Consider the following 25485-nt stretch of genomic DNA (forward strand, 5'->3'; position numbering starts at 1 on the left):
AATGATGTGACTATAAAAAGGGGTTCTGTGCACTTTTGTGTACCAAATGGATGGAAAGTTGACAAAGGAGATTGACCGCTTAAAAATGTAGTTTGTTTTACTATAGTCCATGGGACAGTTATTTAGTGGTGAAGGCACAGTTAAAAGTTAGTAAGCAAGCTATTGCAAAAGAAAAGAGAACGAAAAAGCAGTGTTTTGGGTGTGCCAAAGATGAAGGAAAGATCAGGGTCACCTGACAGGCTATTGCGCATGCCCGATGATGTCACGTTTGGCAAGCCCACCACGACACAAGATGGCGGAGAGTACGAGTGCTGCTGTTGCCATCAGTCGTTTTGAGGAGCGTATGGGCAACTTAAAGGAAAGATGGTATTTCACAAAGGAAGAACTTGAAAATTCTCCCTCCCGGATTAATGGTGTAGACCCTGCTAAGGAGCTAAGCTACAGGCAACAGTCAGCAAACTTGATCAAAGATGTAGGACATAGGATTGGAGTGTAAGCATAAAACTCTTCCCCTACACGCTTTACACATGATTCAGCTTTAAGTCTATATTGCAGTGGTAGGTAGTAAATAAACTAAGGTGTACAGTGTGTGTCCCTCATGCTTTTTAATATAGTAAAATCTAGTTATTCGAGAACATAATCTATCCCACCTCTATGTCTGTACTGTTGCTCATGTGTGCTGTACTCACAGGAATCAGTTGTGTATCGCCACTGCTGTCGTCTACATGCATCGCTTCTTCATAGTACATTCCTTCAAGTCCTTCCCCAGATTTGTGAGTTACCACTACTAGTACAGTTGTGTACACGCTTTTTAGATATATAGGCTTGTGCTGTAGCCTTCTGTAACAAAAAAACTGTGGCGTTTTTGAAATTATTACCATTCACGGAGTGATGACGCTCACATATTACCTCGGACACTGTACGTGTATTTGTAATTGTACACCTACGTACTGTACATATGTATGTACCCCTTCCAATAGTGTAAATAATGATCAAGCAAGTAAGAACATCCACCCCCTTTTTATGTAGAATTGTGCTTTAATTGATTAGGTAGTTGATTTTCCCATTTGCGTAGACGGTTGCCACGGCGGCCCTGTTTCTGGCTGCAAAAGTGGAGGAACAGCCTCGTAAACTGGAGCATGTAGCTCGTGTGTCGCACGCCTGTCAGAACAGAGACTCCAAGCCCCCTGACAGTCACAGTGATGTGCGTATTGTGAATTGTAGTGTTAGTAGTTAATGTACGATGCTAAAATTAATATTGATTTTTTTGTGTGTGTTGCACAATTAAATTGGCGTTTAGTCGAGGCCTGTACAGTCCCATTGAAACAGGAGCGTTTAATCGAGGAAATAAGTTAAACGTTTCAAAGCCTTAAAATTTAGCTCACACATTTCTAGCACTATGGTGTATAGAATCATAGATGGAATGGAAGAGAGGTTGGTAACGGAAGTACCCTCGAGAAACATCCGCTTTACCCGCGGTTTAATCGAAAAGATGTAGATAGGCGTGGTCCGGCTAGCCAAACTGATGGCCTATTTCTACACACAGTGCATAATAAGCCACAAGCTTATATTTAAAGGTCTATACCTTATTGTAGTAGTTATAACCAGCACGCTTAACGTTTTAGCAAAACAAGACTATAAATAGCAGTGTAGTACGCTTATAACTTCACTAGAATGTCTCTTTTTACTGGGTGTGGTCAGTCATTAGCAAATAGAGGTCCGACAACCGTGCGTATAGCATTAATATTTGCTGAATCAGCATTTAGGAAAATTTGCCTTTGAGAGATGTTGAGAGAGTTAGAACTCTTATTACTAAAACTAAACCTTACCGCGGATAGTTTTCGAGGCTTTACTACATGTACTTCAAATTCAACGTAAAGTCATCGCATGCACTGCTTCCGTTATACCAATTTCTCTTTCTTTTCGAAAGAATGTGCTGCATTCATTACGGTGTATGTAGACAGCATGTGGTTTTGTGGACACCTGTACATTATGTGCATTGTACGAGAGTAAACCACTTCATGCGTATGGTGTTAAATGTGTACAGGTGTGCAAGAAGCTAATGGAGGAGATTTCCTGTCACGAACTGTTACTGCTGCAAACACTGGGGTTCGATGTGGCAGTGGAGCACCCTCACCAACATGTTGTCAAGGGAACCCAGCTAGTCCGAGGTTATTGCATACACTGTAGGTGATAGTGCGCATGCGTTAGTTATTCTCCAGAATCTGGGGAATCCCCTTTTTCTTTCTCTCATCTTCATTTTCTATCTATGTACATCAGCTAGCTCTCTACTGCGTTGTTCCAGAAGGCTTTCACACTAATCTGAAGCCAGAAGAGGCTCTCATCTACCTCTATGGCGGCTGTATGGTCAGGATGTCTTAGCTTAGATCTGTGCAGGCTGTGGGAAGTGTATGGTACCTCTTAAATGCTACTTGCGAAGATAACTCAGCTATAAGACCATCGTAGACGTAGATGAGAGCCTCCAGACTGGTGTTCAAGCCTTCTACTAGACCAACGCAATAGATGGCATAAGCCACAGCTTCACGGAACTCAGTCAATGGAGATAAAGTATTACGGAACATATTCTTTGTAACGTGCTAATTTATGTCAGGGCTGTATATAGGGGGGGCAAAGCCCCTGACGCAAAGGCTGCATGCCAAACTAGGAGAGTTTGCAGGAAAATTTTGGATAGTTGGAGGCTTAGATCACTTCTGGTGCAATTTCAGCTCATATGTAGTTATCAATAGTGATAATTATCATCATTACATGAGCTGTAAATTATAGTGTTAGGTGCGCAGAATAGCTGTTTAAAACTAGTGCACTGAAGTACTAACCCTCGGCTGTTGACATGAGTAAATAGAGCTAGAGACGTAAAGAAGCAACAAACCTACAATTCTACATTTAATAGAGACTGGTAAAGATCACTTCAGCTGCAAATATGTAGATATACCTCGAATAAAGGTCGCGGTAGAGCTAGGCAACGTGCAAAGCTTCTTAGCTTTTGCTCAGCTTTAACATTGAAATCAGGCACTTGTTGTGTGGAGGCTATCCATGCTGTAAACGCAGTGCTATGGCATACAGGTGAGTAGACTCACATATTACAAACAAACAGACAAACTAGAGCACTAAAGTGCAAACCCTCGGCTGGTGACATGATTATAAAGAAACCAGAGGAGTGATATAATATAGTGAATGTAGTATGTATGACTTGTATGGCTTAGCTGTCTAGCACAGCAACTCAGGAGCAATAAAACTAAACCAGACTGGAGGCATGCTGAAACATTTGAGAACAGAGTTTTAGTGATACATGAGACTAGGATCACCAGCAAAGAAGCCTGGAGTCTTAGAGAAGTATGGCTCCTGGTCCAGAGTCAGTAAAGCCTCCCTAGACAACAAACCAGTCACAATTCTAGCTTTCTACCCTATTCCATTGTTCCTGGTACAGGATCACTTCAGCTGCAAATAATTATGTAGATCTACTTCGAATAAAGGTCGCGTGTAGAGCAGCCAGTGTGCTCTTAGCTTCTTAACTTTTGCTCGCTTTTATACGAGAACGAAGCTTTAACATCGAAATCTGCCACTTTTAAAACTAATATAACTTGCTGTGTGGAGGCTATCCATGTATAAACGCAGTGCTATGGCATCCAGGTGAGTACATTCACATATTACGGACAAACAAACCCACGCACACCTCGGGTAATAAACCAACGTACTACTATACCTGTGGCCGTTCACGCGCCTCGGGTAACTACTGACCTCAGCTTCTATATGTCTTGTGTCCATCCTAATTGTCATTATAATCAAAATCAAATCCCGGGGGGATACCCCCCTCCACCCCACCTCCTCAATGGAACCCTGTACAGTATAATTTACTAAGGTTTAACATTCGTAGTACGATTACATTTTCTGGGTAGAATTTAAATTGCTCCGAATATTGCTCTGAAGTTTGCAAGTGGTTTTAGAAGCTAGACATTCACTTTTAAAGTTGGTTTGAAATCTTTGTGTGTACGGTACAGTACATTACCCCTTCAATTCTTCATCCACGCACACACACACATACCCACAGTGAGTAAAGATCTCTCCCAGGCGGCCTACTTCATGTCCCAGAACAGGTGGCTGCCTTTGTACCTTTACCCTACCTTTCCTCATTGCCTTACACGCCCCCTTCACAGTACTGCACTGTAGGCTGGGTGATAGTGAGCTAGCTATGCTGGCTCACTATCACTGTGTAGGTTTAAGGAAATGGTTTAGCAAGAGCGTTGTATGATCTTGCTGTAGTGGTTTATGGTTGGTATGGCTGGGCGAATCTACTCCTAAGGTAATGCTGTGAACCAAATCTATCTCTTTGTATACGTATTGATATATAATATTTTGTGAAGGATATGAGCCAATGTCCTATTGTCACTGACAGCATTTGCAGTGTTAATGTGTGACTCAATGGTTCAGGTACTAGACATTGTGTGTGTGTGTGTGTGTGTGTGCGTGCGTGCGTGCGTGCGTGCGTGCATAAAAGCTAATGCTATATATTGTAGCTTTGACACCTCCACCAAGGCATCAGCACACGCAGTGCTTTCATTGTTACATGTAGCTTAGAAGAAAAACTAATGTGTTTTATAGCTTCTGTACACTCTGCAATATTCAACCTTTCCCCATGCAGCCTCCTGTTGACGACCTTCTGCCTTCAGGACCCTCCCACAGTGGTGGCGTGTGTGTGCATCCACTTAACCTGTCGCTGGAAGGGTATTGAGATCCCCCTCTCGGTTGACGGGAAACCTTGGTGGCAGTACATCGACAAAACAGTCACACTAGAGCAACTCAATGGTGTGCAATATTGTGTCGAGTGGTAAATACAGCACTTGAAAGATTTGTGTGTGATGTAACCTCTAATTAAAGAGCATTTTAAGCGGAATATGTCTATATGTGTAGCTCAGCTGCCTGTACTGTACGTGTGTCAAGTATATCTGATGGTTGTACAGTGGTGTAGAAATTTATTGAACTGGCTTAATGTAGATCGTACTGGGGAGTTTCTGGAGATCTACAAGTTGTGTCCGAATAAACTGCAGAAGATAGTCACGGACTCCATCAATAGGGGCCAACAAGTACATGTAAGTACTTTTTGTGTACATTAAAATACTATGGCTCTTGAAGTAAGTACTGTATACCTATATACACTATACAATGTTTGATACAGTATAGTTTCTGTGAAATCGAAAAAAAATTTCATCTTAAATTATGTGTTTTTTGTCTGTGCGCAGGGCAGGGAAAGGAGTTTAGGAGAGTCTTCCACAAGCCACACCTCCAAATCACCCTTCGACAAACTCAAGGGACCAATTCCTCACTCATCTAAATTACAAAGCACTCAACATCAAAAACCACATAAGTCTGGTGCTCATGTGATGCCTAGTTCGTCAGGACAGCCTCAAAAACACAGCAGTCACCCTGGCAAACACCAACCCAGCTCTGGACACGGTCAGCACACTGGGGCCACTGCACGTCATACTCCCAGCACTCTAAACGGATCACACCCTCAACAAACTACTCATAACTCAACTCACGATACTAAAGCCCCATCACGACCTTCTACAGCAACGGTAGCACGGCCACCATCGAAACACCACCCTAGCGTGTTAGAAGAGCATCAAAGACATAAATCTAACTCTGGTGTAAAACACTCCAGTTCTGGACCTGTGAAACACCCTCATCACTCTCAACATCAGGCTGCCCCAGGGAATCATCTGAATGCTAGCAAGCCCCTGGACGCTGTAACCAAGCACCGGCAACTCTCTGCAGAGCACAAGCATCGTCCAATCAGCAACCACGATGGCCGACCACACAATCCACTCAAGAGACCACATCCTGTGGACGCTCATGATGTCAAACGGGTCAAACTGGAGGCACTTTCTGGTGGAAACCACCTACCTCCTCTACCAGTCGTCGACACAAACAGCATATTGACACTGCCACCATTACCAACCCAACACATGGAGCTGCCACCTCTACCACCCCCCTTACCGTCTGAACCTCCTCCAAACTTTCCGTTGGGACTGGATTTTCCACCCCCACCACCACCCTCAAATTAACTCTGGCTTATTTGTTTATAGGTGTCAATTTGTCTGTTGTGGACATTATTGTGATTTATATATATAGGAGTGTAATTATTTTGTGCATAATTCAAGGCATGTGCACGTACATTCTTCGAAATTTCTATGTTGTGATGTGTTTATTATTGTCACACCTTTTATCAGTCATGTTTATCTGTTGTGCACGTTAATTTTGGTAATCTTATAATTTATACAATCGCAATTGAGAAATTAAGTGTAGGGTCACAAAAAGTTTGTAGTGATCGATTTGAGATTTTAAAGCAAGTTTATAGAACAGTATAGAAAATTAAGTATCCATGGTTTTATGCTTTGCAGAAAAAATGCTATGTACAATAATTGAATCAATTCTGCCTGTACATTACGAGCATGATGAGGGGGCAATTAGCCTCGAATCCACGCCGATTAAAATACGTATTTTAATCGGCGTGGATTCGAGGCTAGGGGCTGATATGCGATGGCCAGTGTTAGTGCTAGTGCTAGTGTGCAAGCATGGGGTTAAATTTATAGCAATCACTTGAATCAGTACAGTATGCATGCATGTGCTCACCTAGCCCTAGGAGTACATACCATCAAATTTACATAGTAGGAAGCATCTTGCATGCTGTGTATAGATAGCTAGCTGCATAACAGATGAGCACAAAGACTATACTATTGTATAGCAACATAATCATCAAATAGATCGATCTGTAATAGTCCATAACCATGAGAAAATGCAACTGACAGAGCAGTGGATATCGTGTACCTTGCTGCTGACCTTAGCAGCAGCACTGCTGACAGGAGGGGCAAAAGGATCAGCTCAACTGTATGATTTTGGGATTATGGCCTCTGATGGCCAATTGAACAATGCAGACGATCTCTACATGCAAGTGAATCTCACAGACTCATTAACCTATCTGGGAGGTGCAGAGAAAGAGATTTTTGTAAGCACAATATCCACTATTTATATTATATATAATTATAGCGAAGTGAATTCATCAACTTTGTATTTTCTATGCTGTTTGGCTAACATTCTATGCAGCACTATAGTGTCGTGTCGGGATCAGTACTAGATTCTATACATGTTTTCCTTTTTCTTTGGGTTCTCATTGACTATAATTTTTGTGCATGCAGCATAATAATGTTATTATGTTTCGGAGCATTTAGTTTGGTGTGGCTTTTAAATATATAGGGCTTTTTGTTTTACTATGGGATGGGTGGCACAGTTTATCGTTCCGGTTAAGGCGCTTATTTATATGTGCCCAGGGGGTGGGTATAGGAGGGGGAGTATCCCCTCCCGCCCCGCCAGAGGCAAACATTTTAAAACTTTACTCACAATTTAACGTTTGAACTTTGAATGAGTTGCAAACTACCATGCAGAAAATCAGCAAATATTTTTGCAAATGCGTTCAAATAATAGCTCAATTTGCAGCAAGGTAGAAAGAGGAAACGAGGATTCAGAAAAATCATAATAATCATGAAGAATGAATACAAAAGACCTTCTTTATTCAGCAAAAATATTGGCCAGTTTAAGTCCGGTTGCCAACAGGCAAACTCATTGGCTGAGACTCCTTGACATTGTTATAGCTAGGCCCTGATAAATTTTGCTTTTTTCACTCATTATTCTATTCTTTAATTCTTAAAATGTGCCTATTATTCTCATAAAAAATCCGATTATTCTCTGATTATTCTCATAAAAATCTGATTATTATATACCAATAACAAACTTAAGACGTATATATAAACACAACACACATGCAACTGATCAAGATATATAGTTAATGTATCATGATTCTGTATTTTCTCGCTGACTTGAAATATTCCGACACTCAAAATTAAGTCTTCCTAAAAGAAGGGCGGCTGATTCATGGGACACTTTTTACCATGAGAACATCTTTACCAAAAATGGACATTGATGCCTATTATTCCCAATTATTCTTGAGACACCTATTATGCTAAAATTATTCCGAGCATAGTTTATCAGGGCCTAGTTATAGCACTGGCTCAGTCTTTAGTTCTAAACTATTCGTGGTGCCAGAAGAATGCACTGAAGAATGCATATACTCAATCACAATTTCATGCACTGCATGGGAACAACTCTTTGTGACATAAATGCACACATACACACAAACAGATCGGTATAAATGGCATGTTGCTGTTTAACGATCCAAATCAAGGCATGGTCGCTCCGTTCTTTGCAGACATTGACACAAGAGGAACAGGAAATGTGTATTATCGGTGAGTTATGAATACCAAGATAATTTGGTGTGCAGTTTATATTGGACTAAACTCTTAATGAGGCTCCTTTTTATACAGAGTATCTACCAATGTCAGTATTCTGGCGTCTGTTGGAGAGAGAATTCAGAGAGCATTTGACGATGTGGTCTCCTTTCACCCGAAATCAGTGTTTGTGGGGACCTGGGATCGAGTTGGCAGCTATGACAGAGGAACAGATAAGGTGTGCTTCACTACATTCAACTCTGACTCTAGTTTTCTTGAATGTGGTATATAGCCACAGCAAAATTATATTCTTACAAGTAAATATTAGTGTGAAAATCAGCATTTCTAATCTTTCCTTGTCGGAATTATACATGCAGGTCAACACCTTCCAAGTCGTCATTGCGACAGACTCCTTGTCGTCATATGTGATCTTTCTGTACTCTGACCTCCAATGGTACATCCCTATCACGTCATCTGGAAGTGGATCTGGCATAGCGTTGACCAGCAGTGGCGGCAGCGGCAGGTGATTATACTAATTATGTGCCGTCAATTATAGCAAGGAATTTTTGATTTTCGATTGCATTTTCCCTAACAGTGGTATGCCTGTTCTGATGCCAGCCTTTAGCGGATTCCAGAAACAAAGTGGAGCCCTGGCGTACACATTACCAGGATCTGGCACAGAGCAGATACTGTTGCTAAGCAACACCAGTAACGTTGGAGAGCTTGGCATCTGGGTATTCAGAGTCGACAGTGAGATACAACCAGGAGGTATATTGGATTGGACAATTGTATTGTAATTGGTCATGACCTTCAATACATGACTGTTTGTGTGACACATGCATGCAGACTTGAATGAATGTCTCACCAACAATGGAGGCTGTGAACAGAACTGTATCAACACCGAGGGAAAGTTTAGCTGCTCCTGTAACACTGGCTATAAATTGGACCGCAATAAAATCAACTGTACAGGTAATTACGATTTCATCTAGTCGTAATTAGTTTCATTCTACATACTAGACATCAACGAGTGTGAAGATGGCACTCACAACTGTGGCCGCAATGCCCTCTGTACTGACAATGTTGGGAGCTTTGCCTGCACTTGTATGTTTGGCTACACTGGGACAGGAGAGCAATGCGGTGAGTGTGACCTTTTGTAAGCCAAGCCCAGCATGTACCTGAACTCCCCCCACAGACTGCGCTGATGGACAGGTCCGGCTGATGAATGGAAGTGAGCCCAGTGAGAGTCAGAGAATGGGAAGAGTTGAGATCTGCTACAACAACACCTATGGCAGTGTGTGTGACGACTTCTTCAATGAGAATGCTGCAGCCGTTGTCTGCAATGGAACTGGTCAGTTGAATGAACGTGATCATTGATCAGTGAAGTATGACATAGCTTTTAATTACTTCCTTATTGTATGGACATTTTTTAAGCCCAGTGGTCTTGATGCGCTGTGCCTTAAAAATGAATGTACAGCATAATGGACTGATTTTGCACTGACCACAAATCACTGAACAAATCCCTGAGGGAATTAAATGATATATACATGGCAATGCCGCATAGCATAATTATGCTTATAGTATAAACGAGTTCTCTACTGTCTGCTTCAATGTCTGTCTTGATAGACACACAGTCACTTATTGAAAGCATCATCAAAGTCATTATTTGAAAATATACCGAAGTGCATACTAAGTCGAAATGAATTCTGGCTGAAGAAAAGTTGTATCCAAGCCAAGGAGCAAACTAGGTAACCAATCCGCTTCCTTGCCCTTGGGCTATTGATAGCAGCCCCCTCCCCTCTATCTTAGCCACACACCCCGGGCCCCGATCCTTAGTTAACTGGCATTAAACCAATTTTCAATTATAATGGACATTTGCATATGCGTATGTGCGTGCATGACCCAAGATTTGAAAGTATAGCCTCCACTTCGTATGAACAGAGACGTTGTAGTGCATGTAGTGAAGACATACGGTGGCGCATTGTGTGGCAGAGGCATGCTCCTGATTTACTGCCCAAGAAAATAGCTGCCAACTTGAGTATAAACTGCTCAACAGTAAGAAAAGAAGATATTTCAGCAGACTGGAAATGTCCGAAAGAAGCATTACCCTGCTGACAAGGCCTGGAGGAAGATAAATGAAACTGTACAGTTTTTATAGCGTTCCTGTTTATCTACGTGAGATATTGTGATGGAAGTCAAATTAGTATTGGGTGTTTGGCCCTTACAGAGAGTGCTATCTGCAAGCTAGCTTTCTTAAGAAGACAAGGTTGATTATTATATGAAGTGATACACTTCGAAAGCACTATACGTAGAAGATGTGTATGTGATTGTCTGTAGGCCTATTATAAAACTGGAATTCGAAAGTATGGATTAGTATTCGAGGAAAGCCAACAGAAGTTATTGGTTAGAGGAGTAGATAGAACTATACCTTTTAATGTGTGGATGCTATTCAGTTCACAACAAGGTTTAGTGGCTTAAAATCTTTAGAGAGAGTGTATTCGTGGTGCTCGCTCCAGCATTGGTCACGCATGAGGACAATGCAAGTTTAACGATTGTGTCTGTTTACTCCTAATACTATATACTTCATTCAGCCATTCAATGCTAATTTGAACAGCATACTTATCATGTATGGACATGCAACTGTTCAATACATCTGAAATTCAAGAAGTACTAGCAGACAATAATAGCTTGGAGGAGCTGTTTTGCAGCTTTGGGGTGGGCCTGTTTTACAGCACCGTTGAAGGATCGGGTGTTTTTTTATGCAGTAAAAAATCGAGGGTGAGGTTGTTTACTCTAGCATTGAGGGGTCCAAATGTTTTGTGGGTCGAGACATTCGCCATGCCAATGTTGAATGGTCAGATACGTACTGGACAAAATGAGCAGATGCATGCAATCCCATAATTATGGAACAGTAATAAGTATCTTTCTGACCAGTAAATATATTGTCTGTAGAAGCTGTGCATGGGTATTTGCTAGTTTTAACACACTTACTCAGGGCGTAATGCATGGTGCATGTATATTGCACGCGCCCTCGCTCCGTCCAAGTGGTTCCCGATACGATGCAGATGGACAATGGTACACCAGTATTGACGGATGCCCGTGACGATCCGTGAATTTCTGCTATCGCCTGTGTCAGAGTCTCAATACCAAAATTTAACACAATGTTCATACTGCTGTATTATTTGCAACATACTATGATGTTCAATGTTTCTTTTCCATGAAATTATGTTGATGTTATTTGACGGGTATTATCTTTTGGCGATTTAATTTAGGCTCTCCGGTTCGTGGCATTGACAGTACATTTGGTGCTGGTTCTGGTCCCATCACTCTGGACAATGTGGTGTGTGCTGGCACTGAGGACAACCTCTTGAGCTGCTCCCATAACCAGATATTCCAGCACAACTGCGACCACTCTGAAGATGTGGCTGTCGTCTGTGATAGTGAGCCTACCCTTATAAAATATTATTGAGTAACTATACTTATCAATCCAACCACACACAGTCTCGTGTATTGATGGCAGTACTAGACTGAGAAACTCTGATGCTGTTTCAGAGAGCACCCTTCCAGAATACAACCTCATCAAAGAGCAGGTGTCTCGTGGTGTGGTGGAGTTGTGTGTGAACGGTGCCTTTAGCAGCCTCTGTGACAGTGGGTGGGACAATCAGGACGCCTCAGTGGTCTGCAGACAACTGGGCTTCTCTCCACATGGAGCCATTCGTCTTGATGGCTACTCATTTAGAGTTGCTTCTTCAGTTATGAAGAACGGTAGTTATGATTGTATCGGAACTGAGAGTGAGCTGAGTAGTTGTGCTTATCAGCCGGCTGCTACTTGTCGTCAGCGTGAAGGAGCTGCAGTAGTGTGTCAGGGTAAGCGAGTTCTTAATGTTCTATCTGCAGTAAGACTACCCCGATTGTTTAATTGCAGACAAAACAATCACTGTTTTCAACAATTGCACTGATTGGGAGATACGACTAATCGGTGGAGCTAATGCCACTCTCGGAGCTGTTCAACTCTGTATGAACAATGCCTGGGGCTCAGTGTGTAATAACAGATTTAGTACCAATGATGCCTATGTGGTGTGCAGACAGCTCGGCTTCCCCGTCACTGGGGCTGAGGCCTTCAGTGATGCCAGTACCAGGTTCAATATATCCAAAGGACCGGTGTTCCTAGACACGATTTTCTGCAGCGGTTCAGAGAGCAGCGTGACAACCTGTAGACATCCGAAAACTCCTGGCCTTTCAGAGTGCACTGCCACTGAAATTGCTGGAGTTCAGTGTGTTGGTATGTAAATACAACCCTTTCTTTGTTCTATACAACAAGATGCACTCACTCCATGCGTGTTGGCGTAATTATATGACAGGCCACTAGCTTGGTCTGGAATTTAGGCTAACATATCCATAGGGAATAATCGTGACTTGAAAGCCCTGACGATCAGATCAGGGCAAAATACTGTTTGTCGCCTTTCGAGGATCGCCTACAATTTTCAAGTATAATTTTTCAACCACTGTTGTTATCAGCATGTAGTTAAAGCAGTCCATGAAAGTGTCAATTATTTTCTATACACACACACACACACACACACACACATCACTCTACCCTTGCTGCGCGCGCGCGGGTATTTATACAATAATATTTTGCTTCTCAGATGTGGACCAATGTCTGACTAACAATGGAGGGTGTTCCCACACATGCACCAATGAGCTGCCTGGATTCACTTGTAGCTGTAGAACAGGCTACAATCTGGACATGGACAACAAAGGTTGTGTCGGTGAGTCAAGACTACTCAGAAAATTATTTTGTTATTGTTTGCTTGATTTTAGATATTGACGAGTGTGCAAGCAGTCCCTGTGGAGACATCTGTGTCAACACTAATGGCAGTTTTCATTGCCTCTGTACCTCCAACACTACTCTGGACGCTGATGGTCGAAGTTGCATATGTAAGAAGCCGATTAATTTTACCTTTGGTAATTATCGATCAGTGGAGAGATATAATGCCTTGTAGATCATGTAGAGATCTTGTAGTACTGTTTAGTTGTTGACTCTTGCTACGGTATAGCGGGTAATTTTTTCGTGGGGTAAAACATTCGTTGAATTGAACAGCGGTGATTTTTAGTGAGTAAACAATTTCATTTGCTTTATTACATGCACTGCATTGTATGCGTTCCGGTAAACCACGCCTAGGTGTTTTCGTGGGTAAAATGTCGTGGAAGTCAGCTTTTCCACGACGAATTTGTTACCCCACGAAAATTACTCACTAGAAGAAGATGTATTCAGTGGGTGTATTATAATTATGTCAAGGTACACCATTGAATCAACTGTTGCAGCTGGTGACTGCTCCACTGGAGATATTCGTCTCATGAACGTCACTGACACTGCAACGTCCAGGGCAGGACGTTTGGAGGTTTGCATCAACAATGCCTGGGGAACAGTCTGTGATGACCGATTCGACTCTCTTGATGCAACTGTGGCTTGTACTCAACTAGAAGGATTCAACTCATCTGGTTAGTACACATGCACTCTCCAATAATAGTGGCACATGGATTGATCATTGCAGATGCTGAGTTTCTTCCAAGAGGAAGCCATGAACAAGGGTCTGGATGGATTTTTCTCTCTAACTTGTTATGCAACGGCAACGAGTCCAGCTTGCTGGACTGTCGGACCCAACTTTCTGGTACCTTTTCCTGTAGACACTCACAGGATGTGGCAATTGAATGCACTGGTAGGTTTTTTAATTTTGCATATAAATGAAAGGATACATGCACTTGTAGCATATAAGCTAACAGAATGTGTGCCCTTAATTGATGCTTTATTCCTGCATCTCGAGTGGTATTTCATTCCATTTAGATACTGCATGCATGTGGGAAAAGAATGCATTTGTCCTAACAAATTGGTCTTTCAGTTATTTGTGCTCCTTAAATTGAGAGGTCATACTCTTCTTTCAGTTATTTGTGCTCTTTAAATTGAGAGGTCATATTCTTCTTTCAGTATTTGTGCTCCTTAAATTGAGAGGGCATACTCTTCTTTCAGTTATTTGTGCTCCTTAAATTGAGCCGGCATACTCTTTTTTCCAATAATTATGACATGCATGATAAAGGTATGAGAGTTTCAGGTACGGTCTTCTTGTGGAAGGGACAGTAGGTCCACAGTATCTAATAGGGAGTCAATTTGTAGTCCCTATTCCAGAGTTTTGTGCAGACTTTAAGGGTAAACTTTTGTACTTTTCTATGAATAATTATGGTGTGGATCCCAAACAGGTACAGCATATTCCAGTTTTGATATCACAAGTGAGATGTAAGAGTTGTCTTTATACCAGCTATATATACCATTCCCTACATTGTCCCTTCCTCTCTCTCAGACATTGATGAGTGTGCTCGGGACAATGGACGATGCAACCAGACCTGTACCAACTCTATCGGGAGCTACCAGTGCAGTTGCCAGAGTGGCTATCTACTCAACCAGGATGGGAGAGGCTGTGATAGTAAGTACACACAACTCTGATCTCAAGCTCATGATTAAAATTAAAATTTAAAATTTTCTTCTATATACCCTAGATGTGAATGAGTGCAGTATTCAGAATGGTGGTTGTGATCATCTGTGTACTGATTTTACTGGAGGATACATATGCTCTTGTTTCAAGGGTTTCTTTTTAATTAATGGACACAATTGTACTGGTGAGTTGTTTCTTCTGCATGGACGGTAATGAGTGTTAAACCTTAAAACCGACATAATAATGTGCAGATATTAATGAGTGCCAGACTGAAAATGGAGGATGTGAACACACCTGTACCAACACTAAGGGCAACTTTAGCTGCTCCTGTAACATTGGCTATGAATTGGACATCAGTGGATTTAACTGCTCTGGTAGTTTCTTTGCTGAATGTACAATGTATCTATATAATTTTGTCCTTCCTATAGATGTCAATGAGTGCTTCATCAACAATGGAAGATGTGAACATTCTTGCACCAACACTGACGGAAATTTCAGCTGTTCTTGTAAAACTGGATATAGCTTGGAAGGCAATGGATTTAACTGTACAGGTACAGAACAGCCATGTGGTTTTGTTTTGTTTATAGACCTCTTACAGATAGTGATGAGTGTGCTACCAACAATGGTGGCTGTGAGCATGACTGTGACAACACTGATGGAAGCTTCTTCTGTTCCTGTGACTCTGGATATCAACTAGACAACAACTCTCTGAACTGCTCAGGTAAAATGTGTGATTACCTGCACAAGAATTCACTCCCATATGTCAATGTAAACAGACATTAATGAGTGCCAGACTGACAATGGAGACTGTGAACACACCTGTACCAACACTGATGGAAACGCTAGCTGCTCTTGTAATACTGGCTATGAACTGGATAGCAATGGATTCAACTGCTTAGGTAAGTATATATTTATATACCGATCTATCTCATTACACGCGTCTTTGTATACAGATGTCGACGAATGCCTCTCTGGTAACGGAGGATGTGAACATATTTGTAGGAATACTGTTGGGAATTTTAGCTGCTCCTGTAAACTTGGATACAGCCTGGAAAGTAATTTGATGAGCTGCTCAGGTAAGCCAGTGTCAGTTGTCACTGCTCGTATTCATGTCCATGGATGCATCAATTTCAGACGTGAATGAATGCACAAACAAAAATGGAGGCTGTGAGCATACATGCACTAACGCTAACGGCAGCTTCTCTTGCTCATGTGATACTGGATATCAGTTGGACCGCAACTCATTCAATTGCTCTGGTCAGTACAATAAATCCAGGGGTCAGCATGTTTCATTTGCTCGTTATTTTACAGACGTCAACGAGTGCTTGACTGATAATGGATACTGTGAACACTCCTGTACCAACACTGAGGGGAACTTTACCTGCTCCTGTAACACTGGAAATGAACTGAACAGCAATGGATTCAATTGCTCAGGTAATAACTCATAACCACGAGTATTAGGAAATTAATGATACTTATACACAGATATTGACGAGTGTGCTCGCAATGCATCTGATTGTATGCCCAACTCTATCTGCGTCAACACTGATGGTAATTACACCTGCCCCTGTAATAACGGATTTGCTGGGGACGGCTTCAGTGGCTGTGAAAGTAAGTTGTATGAATTTTCAATGGACTAGGATGATTCATTATGCACACTAGACATCAACGAGTGTGAAAACGGCACTCACAACTGTGACCACAATGCCTTCTGTACTGACAATGTTGGGAGTTTTGCCTGCACTTGTGTGTTTGGCTACACTGGGACAGGAGAGCAATGCGGTGAGTGTGACCTTGTGGAGGCAAGCCCAGTATGTACCTCAACTCCCCCTACAGACTGTACTGATGGACAGGTGCGACTGATGAATGGAAGTGAGCCCAGTGAGGGTCAGAGAATGGGAAGAGTTGAGATCTGCTACAACAACACCTATGGCAGTGTATGTGACGACTTCTTCAATGAGAATGCTGCAGCTGTTGTCTGCAATGGAACTGGTCAGTTGAATAAACGTGACATATGACCAGTGAAGTATGATCGAGTTTTTAATTACTTCCTTATTGTGTATGGACATTTTTGTAGCCCTAAAAGTCATTAAAAAGTGGTCTTGATGGCAGTGCCTTTAAAATGAATATTGACCATTGCTATAATTATGTTGTTGCTATGTGCAATATGCAGCATAATTAATGCACTGAATCTCATATTTTGCGGAGGCACTGCATCTCATATTGTTATTTGCACTGACCAGCATGCATGAAGACGATATACATTTACAGGGCATTTCAAGTAAGCCACATAGCACAGGTTTATACAGTATCAACTATAGTGTCTACTTCACTATTTTGATATAGACAGAGTCACTTGTTGAGTGCATCGTCAAAGGTGGGTTGTACAGCAGCTGCTTTGAGTTGCTTTGCAGCTTTGGGGTAGGGCTGCTTTACTCTAGCATTGAGGGGCCCCAATGTTTTGTGGGTCAAGCTATTCGTCATGCCAATGTTTTGTGAGTCAAGCCATCTGTCATGCCAATGTTGAATGGTCATAATTATACCCTGGACCAAATTAATGTCTTTCAGCAGATGCATGCATATGGAACAAGTATCTTTCAGTAAATCGTCTGTATAGAAGCTGATGTATATTTTGTGTTGATATGCCCTGAGGGTATAAACTACTTTTAACACACTTAGTCGGGATGCATATTATATATTGCACTGCGCCCTTGACCATTTGATGTTATGCTTATCTTCTGGCGGTTTTTTCAGCTTCTCCAGTTCGTGGCATTGACAGTACATTTAGTGCTGGTTCCGGTTCGATAATTCTGGACAACGTGGTGTGTGCTGGTACTGAAGACGACCTCTTGAACTGCTCCCATAACCACATATTCCAGCACAACTGCGACCACTCTGAAGATGTGGCTGTCGTCTGTGATGGTGAGCCTATCATTAAAATACCATTGACTAACTGTACACATTCTTCCATATTCTCCCCATCCACAGTCACGTGCATTGACGGCAGTATTAGACTGAGAAACCCTGATGCTGTCTCAGAGAGCACCCTTCCTAAGTACAACCTCATCAAGGAGCAGGTGTCTCGTGGTGTGGTGGAGTTGTGTGTGAACGGTACCTTTGGCAGCCTCTGTGACAGTGGGTGGGACAATCAGGACGCCTCTGTGGTCTGCAGACAACTGGGCTTCTCCCCACATGGAGCCATTCATCTTGACGGCCATATATATACTGGATATGCTTTTTCAAGTGTGAAAGACGGTAGTTATGGTTGTGTCGGTACTGAAAGTGAGCTGAGAAGTTGTGCTTATCAGCCGGCTGCTACTTGTGGTGGGCTTGAAGGAGCTGCCGTAGTGTGTCAGGGTAAGCGAGTGCTATAATTATTGTATTATTCATGGCTAGGTTTACTTGCAGACAAATCGATCGCTGCTTTCAACAATTGCACTGATGGTGAGGTACGACTAATGGGTGGAACTAATGCTACTCTCGGAGCTATTCGATTCTGCATGAACAATGCCTGGGGCTCAGTGTGCAATAATGGATTTAGTGCTAACGATGCCACTGTAGTGTGCAGACAGCTTGGTTTCCCCGTCACTGGGGCTGAGGCCTTCAGAGATGCCAGTACCAGGTTCAATATCTCAACAGCACCTGTGTTCCTAGACCGCGTCGACTGTACTGGGTCAGAGAGTAGCGTGATGAACTGTAGGCAGACCACTCCTGGCCTGTCAGAGTGCACTGCCACTGAAATTGCTGGAGTACTGTGTGTTGGTACGTGGCATCACTTTGTTTGTTGTATACAATTATCCATATTTTGCTCCTCAGATGTGGACCAATGTCTGACCAACAATGGAGGGTGTTCCCACACATGCACCAATGAGCTTCCTGGATTCACATGTAGCTGTAAAACAGGCTATAATCTAGACACTGACAACAAGAGCTGTGTCGGTTAGTCACATGACTATTACAAGTTGTTCCTTTTTTACAAATCTTTATTTCAGATATTAACGAATGTTCAAGTAGTCCCTGCAGAGACATCTGTGTCAACACTAATGGCAGTTTTCATTGCCTCTGTACCTCCAACACTACTCTGGACACTGACGGTCGAAGTTGCATATGTAAGAAGCACTAATTCTTGTGGTTGGTATTATTTTAACAACTAGGAGAGATACATTGACTTGTTAATGCCTTGTTGGTCATTGCATAAGTATGTATCGTACAAACTGGTCATGGTTGTCTGTAGCATACACGGTTGTTTATAGCATTAAGTTTCAATAACATGGTATAATTATATTCAGTTGGATATAAATAGCTAGGGCCTATTTCGTCTAAAATTACAGCATGTCGAGATGGAGATGTTCGGCTTGTGAATGGTTCTGTTCCGTCTGAGGGAAGAGTGGAGGTGTGCAGAGGTGTAATGTTTGGTACCGTCTGTGATGACTTCTGGGATGAGCTGGATGCCAGGGTCGTCTGTACACAACTCGGATACTCTGCATCAGGTTAGGAGACTGTGTAATGTATAGTCAAAAGCTACATTCATTGTAACTGTGCTATATATATATATATATAGGATCCATTGCTGTGTCTGGTGGGGGGTTTGGTCAAGGCAAGGACGTTATTCTTCTTGACGACCTTAAGTGCAGTGGAAATGAACCGACTCTGTTGAACTGTTCGTACAGTCAGACCCACAATTGTGACCACTCTGAGGATGCAGGAGTCAGGTGTCAATGTAAGCAGAGTGTTTGCATTGGTATGAAGCAGCTTTATTGTATTTTCTTTTTGCAGCCATGTGTAGTCATGGTGAAGTGCGACTGGTAGTGGGAGAAGATGTTGACTCTTTCTACGAGGGTCTCACTGACTACAATGATGCTTACTATGACAAGGACGGACTGAAAAGTGGCAGAGTGGAGGTATGTGTCTCTGGAAAGTACGGCTCAGTCTGCCACAATCCTTGGACGGAAATGGATGCCTCTGTCGTCTGCAAGCAGCTAGGCTTCTCAGGATATGGTAGGTTAAAATACTCCAAAATAGCAAACAGTGCATATTAATGCTATACACAGGTGCTATCAATTTGAATGCTGATATTTTTGCTGAGGGTGAAACACCTCGTCTGGTTTCGATGGTAAACTGTACTGGAATCGAGGCCTCACTTCTCGATTGTATGGGTGTGGTCACTGGCTCTGGCACTGGCTTCACTTGCCCAACCTCTGGAGTTATCTGTCAAGGTACGCCTTTCCTCTCCTCATTCCCCTTCATCGATTTACCTGTTCTGTCTCTATAGTTTCAGGCACAGCAGCTGGTGACTGTTCCACTGGAGATATTCGTCTCATGAACGTCACTGACAGTGCAACAACCAGGGCAGGACGTTTGGAGGTGTGCATCAACAATGCTTGGGGAACAGTCTGTGATGACCGATTTGACTCCATTGATGCAACTGTGGCTTGTACTCAACTGAAAGGATTCAACTCATCTGGTTAGTACACACTCTCCAACAATAGGGCATATGGATTGTCACTTATTCTCAATGTAGATGCCAAATTTCTTCTAAGAGGAAGCCATGAACAAGGGTCTGGATCGATCTTTCTATCTAACTTGTTATGCAACGGCGACGAGTCTAGCTTGCTGAATTGTGTCACTACTAGGAACCAACCACCTGGTACCTTCTCCTGTCAACACTCACAGGATGTGGCCATTGAATGCACAGGTATATAGTAGGCTATACCATTACCTACACTGTCCCTTTCTCTCAGACATTGATGAGTGTGCTGAGAAAAACGGAGGATGCAACCAGACCTGTACCAACTCTATCGGGAGCTACCAGTGTAGTTGCCAGAGTGGCTATCTACTCAACCAGAATGGGAGAGGCTGCGATAGTAAGTACTTACCACACAGAATACCAAGATTGTAAAATTTTCTTCTATATCAGATGTGAATGAGTGCAGTTTTCAGAATGGTTATTGTGAGCATCTGTGTACTGATTTTACTGGAGGACACATATGCTCTTGTTTCAATGGTTTCCTCTTAACTGATGTACACAACTGTACTGGTGAGTTGTTTTTCCATAGATGGAATGAGTGTTGAACCCATGCGTAAGTAAAAAACTGATAATAATGTGCAGACATGAATGAGTGCTTGACTGAAAATGGAGGTTGTGAACATACCTGTACCAACACTGAGGGCAACTTTAGCTGCTCCTGTAACACTGGCTATGAACTGGACAGCAATGGATTTAACTGCTCTGGTAACTTACTTTGTTAAATGTATTACAATGTATTTATCTATACTTTTGTCCTTCCTATAGATGTCAATGAGTGCTTCATCAACAATGGAAGATGTGAACATTCTTGTACCAACACTGAGGGCAATTTCAGCTGTTCTTGTAAAACTGGATATAGCTTGGACGGCAATGGATTTAACTGTACAGGTACAGAACAGCCATGTGGTTTTGTTTTGTTTATAGACCTCTTACAGAAATTGATGAGTGTGCTATAAAGAATGGTGGCTGTGAGTATGGCTGTGACAACACTGATGGAAGCTTCTTCTGTTCCTGTGACTCTGGATATCAACTAGACAACAACTCTCTGAACTGCTCAGGTAAAATGTGTGATTACCTGCACAAGAATTCACTGTCATGTGTCATTGTAAACAGACATCAATGAGTGCTTGATTGACAATGGAGACTGTAAACACACTTGTACCAACATTGAGGGAAACTTTAGCTGCTCTTGTAACACTGGCTATGAACTGGATAGCAATGGATTCAACTGCTCAGGTAGATGGATAAATGCTTGACCCATTATTTTTATCTACAGTCTTTTGCGCCTCTGTACAGAAATCGATGAGTGCCTCTCTGGTAATGGAGGATGTGAACATCTCTGTACAAATACTGTTGGGAACTTCAGCTGCTCATGTAATATTGGATTCAGCCTGGACAGTAATTTGATGAACTGCTCAGGTAATCTAGTGCCAGTTTTCATCTGCATGCTCATGTTCACGTATCAATTTCAGACATAAATGAGTGCAACAAAACCAACAATGGACGCTGTGCACATATCTGTATTAACAATGACGGCAGCTTCTCTTGCTCATGTGACACTGGATATCAGTTGGACCACAACTCATTCAATTGCTCTGGTCAGTGAAATAAATCCAAAGATCTGCATGATTGATTTCCTCATTATTTTTCAGACATTAACGAGTGCTTAACTGATAATGGTGATTGTGAACACTCCTGTACTAACACTGAGGGCAACTTTAGCTGCTCCTGTAACACTGGCTATGAACTTGACAGCAATGGATTCAATTGCTCAGGTAAACTCATAACCACGAGTATCAAAGAAATGAAAAATGATATATAACGCTCAGATGTTGACGAGTGTGCTGGCAATGCGTCTCAATGTATGTCCAATTCTACGTGTGCCAACGTTGAAGGTAATTACACCTGCCCCTGTAATAATGGCTTTGTTGGAGATGGCTTCAACGGTTGTGAAAGTAAGTTGTGGTAATTTGTCACTGAATTATGATGATCCATTCTATACACTAGACATCAACGAGTGTATAGATGTCACTCACAACTGTGACCGCAATGCCCTCTGTACTGACAATGTTGGGAGCTTTGCCTGCACGTGTGTGTTTGGCTACACTGGGACAGGAGAGCAATGCAGTGAGTGTGACCATGTGGAGGCCAAGCCCAGCATATACCTGAACTCCCCTTACAGACTGCACTGATGGACAGGTCCGGCTGATGAATGGAAGTAAGCCCAGTGAGGGTCAGAGAATGGGAAGAGTTGAGATCTGCTACAACAACACCTATGGCAGTGTATGTGACGACTTCTTCAATGAGAATGCTGCAGCTGTTGTCTGCAATGGAACTGGTCAGTGAATGAACGTGACAAGTGATCAGTGAAGTATGATCGAGATTTTGGTTACATTGACTTCCGTATTGTTGTGACATTTTTGTAGGTCATTAAAAATGTTAGAGGCTATTATTTTTTATATTTCTTGACGATTTACAGTGTATTAAGTGTTATCTTCTGGCGTTTTATTCCAGGTTCTCCGGTTCGTGGTATTGACAGTACATTTGGTGCTGGTTCCGGTCCCATCGCTCTGGACAATGTGGTGTGTGCTGGCACTGAGGACAACCTCTTGAGCTGCTCTCATAACCAGATATTCCAACATAACTGCGACCACTCTGAAGATGTGGCTGTCGTCTGTGATGGTGAGCCTACTCTTAAAGATAGTAATGACTAATAATTATATCATTTCACCACCCACATAGTCCCGTGCTTTGACGGCAGTATTAGACTGAGAAACCCTAATGCTGTCTCAGAAAGCACCCTTCCTAAATACGACCTCATCAAAGAGCAAGTGTCTCGTGGTGTGGTAGAGTTGTGTGTGAATGGTACCTTTGGCAGCCTCTGTGACAGTGGGTGGGACAATCAGGACGCCTCTGTGGTCTGCAGACAGCTTGCCTTCTCCCCACATGGAACCATTCATCTTGACGGCCATATATTTACTGGATATGCTTCTTCAAGTGTGAAAGACGGTAGTTATGGTTGTGTCGGAACTGAGAGTGAGCTGAGAAGTTGTGCTTATCAGCCGGCTGCTACTTGTGGTGGGCTTAAAGGAGCTGCTGTAGTGTGTCAGGGTAAGCGAGTGCTATAATTATTGTATTCGTCACGGCTAGTTTTACTTGCAGACAAATTGACCACTATTTTCAACAATTGCACTGATTGGGAGATACGACTATTGGGAGGAGGGAACACCACTCTCGGAGCTGTTCAAGTCTGCATGAACAATGCCTGGGGCTCAGTGTGCAATGACGGATTTAGTACCAACGATGCAACTGTGATGTGCAGACAGCTTGGTTTCCCCGTCACTGGGGCTGAAGCCTTCAGAGATGCCAGTACCAGGTTCAATATCTCAACAGGACCTGTGTTCCTAGACAGGGTCGACTGTACAGGGTCAGAGAGCAGCGTGATGAACTGTAGGCAGACCACTCCTGGCCTGTCTGAGTGCACTGCCACTGAGATTGCTGGAGTACTGTGTGTTGGTACGTGTAATACAATCATCACTTTGTTTGTTGTATACAATTATCCATATTTTGCTCCTCAGATATGGACCAGTGTCTGACCAACAATGGAGGGTGTTCCCACACGTGCACCAATGAGCTTCCTGGGTTCACATGTAGCTGTAGAACAGGCTTCACTCTGGACACTGACAACAAGGGCTGTCACGGTAAGTCAAGACTCCTTAACATTTTTCTTTTTTACAGATATCGATTTCAGATATTGACGAGTGTGCAAGCAATCCCTGTGGAGATATCTGTGTCAACACTATTGGCAGTTTTCATTGCCTCTGTACCTCCAATACTACTCTGGACACTGACGGTCGAAGTTGCATATGTAAGAAGCATTAATTTTGTTTTATAGACTGATGAAATACATTGATTGTTATAGCTTGTAAATGCTAAGTATAGGTCACCGCGTAGATATATCTTTTAGCTAGTAAGTATGTCACAGTCTCGACTGACTGCTACAATTATATCAGTTCCATGGGTGTAAGTAGCCATGCAGAGCTTATTCATTCCACAGCATGTAGAGATGGAGATGTTCGGCTGGTGAATGGTTCCGTTCCGTCTGAGGGAAGAGTGGAGGTGTGCAGAAATGTAATGTTTGGTACCGTCTGTGATGATTTCTGGGATGAGCTAGATGCCAGAGTCGTCTGTACACAACTTGGATACTCTGCATCAGGTTAGGAGACTGTGTCATGCATAGTCAAGCTATAGTTTCATTGTAAACTGTGCTATAAAGGATCCATTGCTGTGTCTGGTGGTGGGTTTGGCCAAGGCAGGGACACTATTCTTCTTGACAACCTAAAGTGCAGTGGAAATGAGCAGACTTTGTTGAACTGTTCGTATAGTCAGACCCACAATTGTGACCATTCTGAAGATGCAGGAGTCAGGTGTCAATGTAAGTAGAATGTTTTTAGTGTTGACGGGTCCTTGATGTATTTTTTCCTTGCAGCCATGTGTAGTCATGGAGAAGTGCGACTGATAGTGGGAGAAGATGTGGACTCTTTCTACGAGGGTCTCACTGACTACAATGATGCCTACTATGACAAAGACGGGCTGACAAGTGGCAGAGTGGAGGTGTGTGTCTCTGGAAGGTACGGCTCAGTCTGCCACAATCCTTGGACGGAAATGGGAGCCTCTGTCGTCTGCAAGCAGCTAGGCTTCTCAAAATATGGTAGGCTCAAGAAAATAATCCTAATAGCAAGTAATGCATTTCTTGTGCACAGGTGCTATCAATGTAAATGCTGATATTTTTTCCGAGGGTGAAACACCTCGTCTGGTCTCAATAGCCAACTGTACTGGAACTGAGGCCTCACTTCTCGACTGTAAGGGTGTAGTCACCGGCTCTGGCACTGGCTTCACTTGCCCAACCTCTGGAGTTATCTGTCAAGGTACACCTCTCCTCTCCTCATTCACCTTCATGGATTCACCTGTTCTGTCTCTATAGTTTCAGGCACAGCAGCTGGTGACTGCTCCACTGGAGATATTCGTCTCATGAACGTCACTGACACTGCAACGTCCAGGGCAGGACGTTTGGAGGTGTGCATCAACAATGCTTGGGGAACAGTCTGTGATGGGCAATTCAATTCCATTGATGCAACTGTGGCCTGTACTCAACTGAAAGGATTCAACTCATCTG

General features: G+C 42.7%; 2 protein-coding genes across 5 annotated transcripts in view; both read left to right on the top strand.

Annotated features, from left to right (window-relative positions):
* Nucleotides 1-42: 42 nt before the first annotated feature.
* LOC135344589 (cyclin-T1-like) lies at nt 43-6352 on the top strand. 2 transcript variants are annotated; one of them, XM_064541820.1, is made up of 8 exons: nt 43-492; nt 692-773; nt 1076-1204; nt 2048-2186; nt 4067-4112; nt 4658-4821; nt 5011-5105; nt 5256-6352. In XM_064541820.1, the coding sequence occupies exons 1-8, from the start codon at nt 257-259 to the stop codon at nt 6078-6080; spliced, it is 1716 nt and encodes a 571-aa protein (XP_064397890.1). In that variant the 5' UTR covers nt 43-256; the 3' UTR covers nt 6081-6352. The 2 variants fall into 2 exon arrangements, with proteins under 2 accessions (XP_064397890.1, XP_064397891.1); XM_064541821.1 differs by having other exon boundaries at nt 2048-2171.
* A 382-nt stretch (nt 6353-6734) lies between these two features.
* Nucleotides 6735-25485, top strand: part of LOC135344558 (uncharacterized) — an 81770-nt gene continuing 63019 nt past the window's right edge. Inside the window, exons 1-60 of one of the 3 annotated variants that reach the window (XM_064541780.1) lie at nt 6735-7021; nt 8212-8315; nt 8394-8535; nt 8675-8820; nt 8893-9065; nt 9144-9266; nt 9315-9434; nt 9490-9645; nt 11567-11734; nt 11796-12161; nt 12220-12576; nt 12941-13063; nt 13116-13232; nt 13620-13796; nt 13850-14014; nt 14651-14773; nt 14847-14966; nt 15034-15156; nt 15211-15333; nt 15381-15503; nt 15559-15681; nt 15736-15858; nt 15917-16039; nt 16094-16216; nt 16268-16393; nt 16445-16564; nt 16619-16774; nt 17537-17704; nt 17771-18139; nt 18191-18544; nt 18599-18721; nt 18775-18891; nt 19114-19272; nt 19344-19502; nt 19559-19780; nt 19834-19998; nt 20055-20246; nt 20304-20477; nt 20524-20646; nt 20700-20819; nt 20892-21014; nt 21075-21197; nt 21245-21367; nt 21423-21545; nt 21606-21728; nt 21782-21907; nt 21962-22084; nt 22139-22264; nt 22317-22436; nt 22492-22647; nt 22824-22991; nt 23052-23420; nt 23472-23825; nt 23888-24010; nt 24061-24177; nt 24367-24525; nt 24586-24744; nt 24799-25020; nt 25073-25237; nt 25294-25485. In XM_064541780.1, coding sequence (XP_064397850.1) covers nt 6812-7021; nt 8212-8315; nt 8394-8535; nt 8675-8820; nt 8893-9065; nt 9144-9266; nt 9315-9434; nt 9490-9645; nt 11567-11734; nt 11796-12161; nt 12220-12576; nt 12941-13063; nt 13116-13232; nt 13620-13796; nt 13850-14014; nt 14651-14773; nt 14847-14966; nt 15034-15156; nt 15211-15333; nt 15381-15503; nt 15559-15681; nt 15736-15858; nt 15917-16039; nt 16094-16216; nt 16268-16393; nt 16445-16564; nt 16619-16774; nt 17537-17704; nt 17771-18139; nt 18191-18544; nt 18599-18721; nt 18775-18891; nt 19114-19272; nt 19344-19502; nt 19559-19780; nt 19834-19998; nt 20055-20246; nt 20304-20477; nt 20524-20646; nt 20700-20819; nt 20892-21014; nt 21075-21197; nt 21245-21367; nt 21423-21545; nt 21606-21728; nt 21782-21907; nt 21962-22084; nt 22139-22264; nt 22317-22436; nt 22492-22647; nt 22824-22991; nt 23052-23420; nt 23472-23825; nt 23888-24010; nt 24061-24177; nt 24367-24525; nt 24586-24744; nt 24799-25020; nt 25073-25237; nt 25294-25485 — 9892 coding nt within the window. In that variant the 5' untranslated portion in view covers nt 6735-6811. The remainder of the gene's footprint in view (nt 7022-8211; nt 8316-8393; nt 8536-8674; nt 8821-8892; nt 9066-9143; nt 9267-9314; nt 9435-9489; nt 9646-11566; nt 11735-11795; nt 12162-12219; nt 12577-12940; nt 13064-13115; nt 13233-13619; nt 13797-13849; nt 14015-14650; nt 14774-14846; nt 14967-15033; nt 15157-15210; nt 15334-15380; nt 15504-15558; nt 15682-15735; nt 15859-15916; nt 16040-16093; nt 16217-16267; nt 16394-16444; nt 16565-16618; nt 16775-17536; nt 17705-17770; nt 18140-18190; nt 18545-18598; nt 18722-18774; nt 18892-19113; nt 19273-19343; nt 19503-19558; nt 19781-19833; nt 19999-20054; nt 20247-20303; nt 20478-20523; nt 20647-20699; nt 20820-20891; nt 21015-21074; nt 21198-21244; nt 21368-21422; nt 21546-21605; nt 21729-21781; nt 21908-21961; nt 22085-22138; nt 22265-22316; nt 22437-22491; nt 22648-22823; nt 22992-23051; nt 23421-23471; nt 23826-23887; nt 24011-24060; nt 24178-24366; nt 24526-24585; nt 24745-24798; nt 25021-25072; nt 25238-25293) is intronic. The other 2 variants (XM_064541782.1, XM_064541781.1) reach the window with 2 other exon arrangements.

The sequence above is a fragment of the Halichondria panicea genome, chromosome 11, assembly GCF_963675165.1.
Source record: "Halichondria panicea chromosome 11, odHalPani1.1, whole genome shotgun sequence".
Classification (NCBI taxonomy): Eukaryota; Metazoa; Porifera; class Demospongiae; order Suberitida; family Halichondriidae; genus Halichondria; species Halichondria panicea.

Bases quoted from the DNA above. Each gene is read 5' to 3' on its own strand.
- LOC135344589 (XM_064541820.1), top strand. From the start codon at position 257: ATGATGTCACGTTTGGCAAGCCCACCACGACACAAGATGGCGGAGAGT. The intron at 493-691 runs GTAAGCATAAAA...CTGTACTCACAG, and splicing joins GTAGGACATAGGATTGGAGT to GAATCAGTTGTGTATCGCCA. The intron at 774-1,075 runs GTGAGTTACCAC...CCATTTGCGTAG, and splicing joins TCAAGTCCTTCCCCAGATTT to ACGGTTGCCACGGCGGCCCT.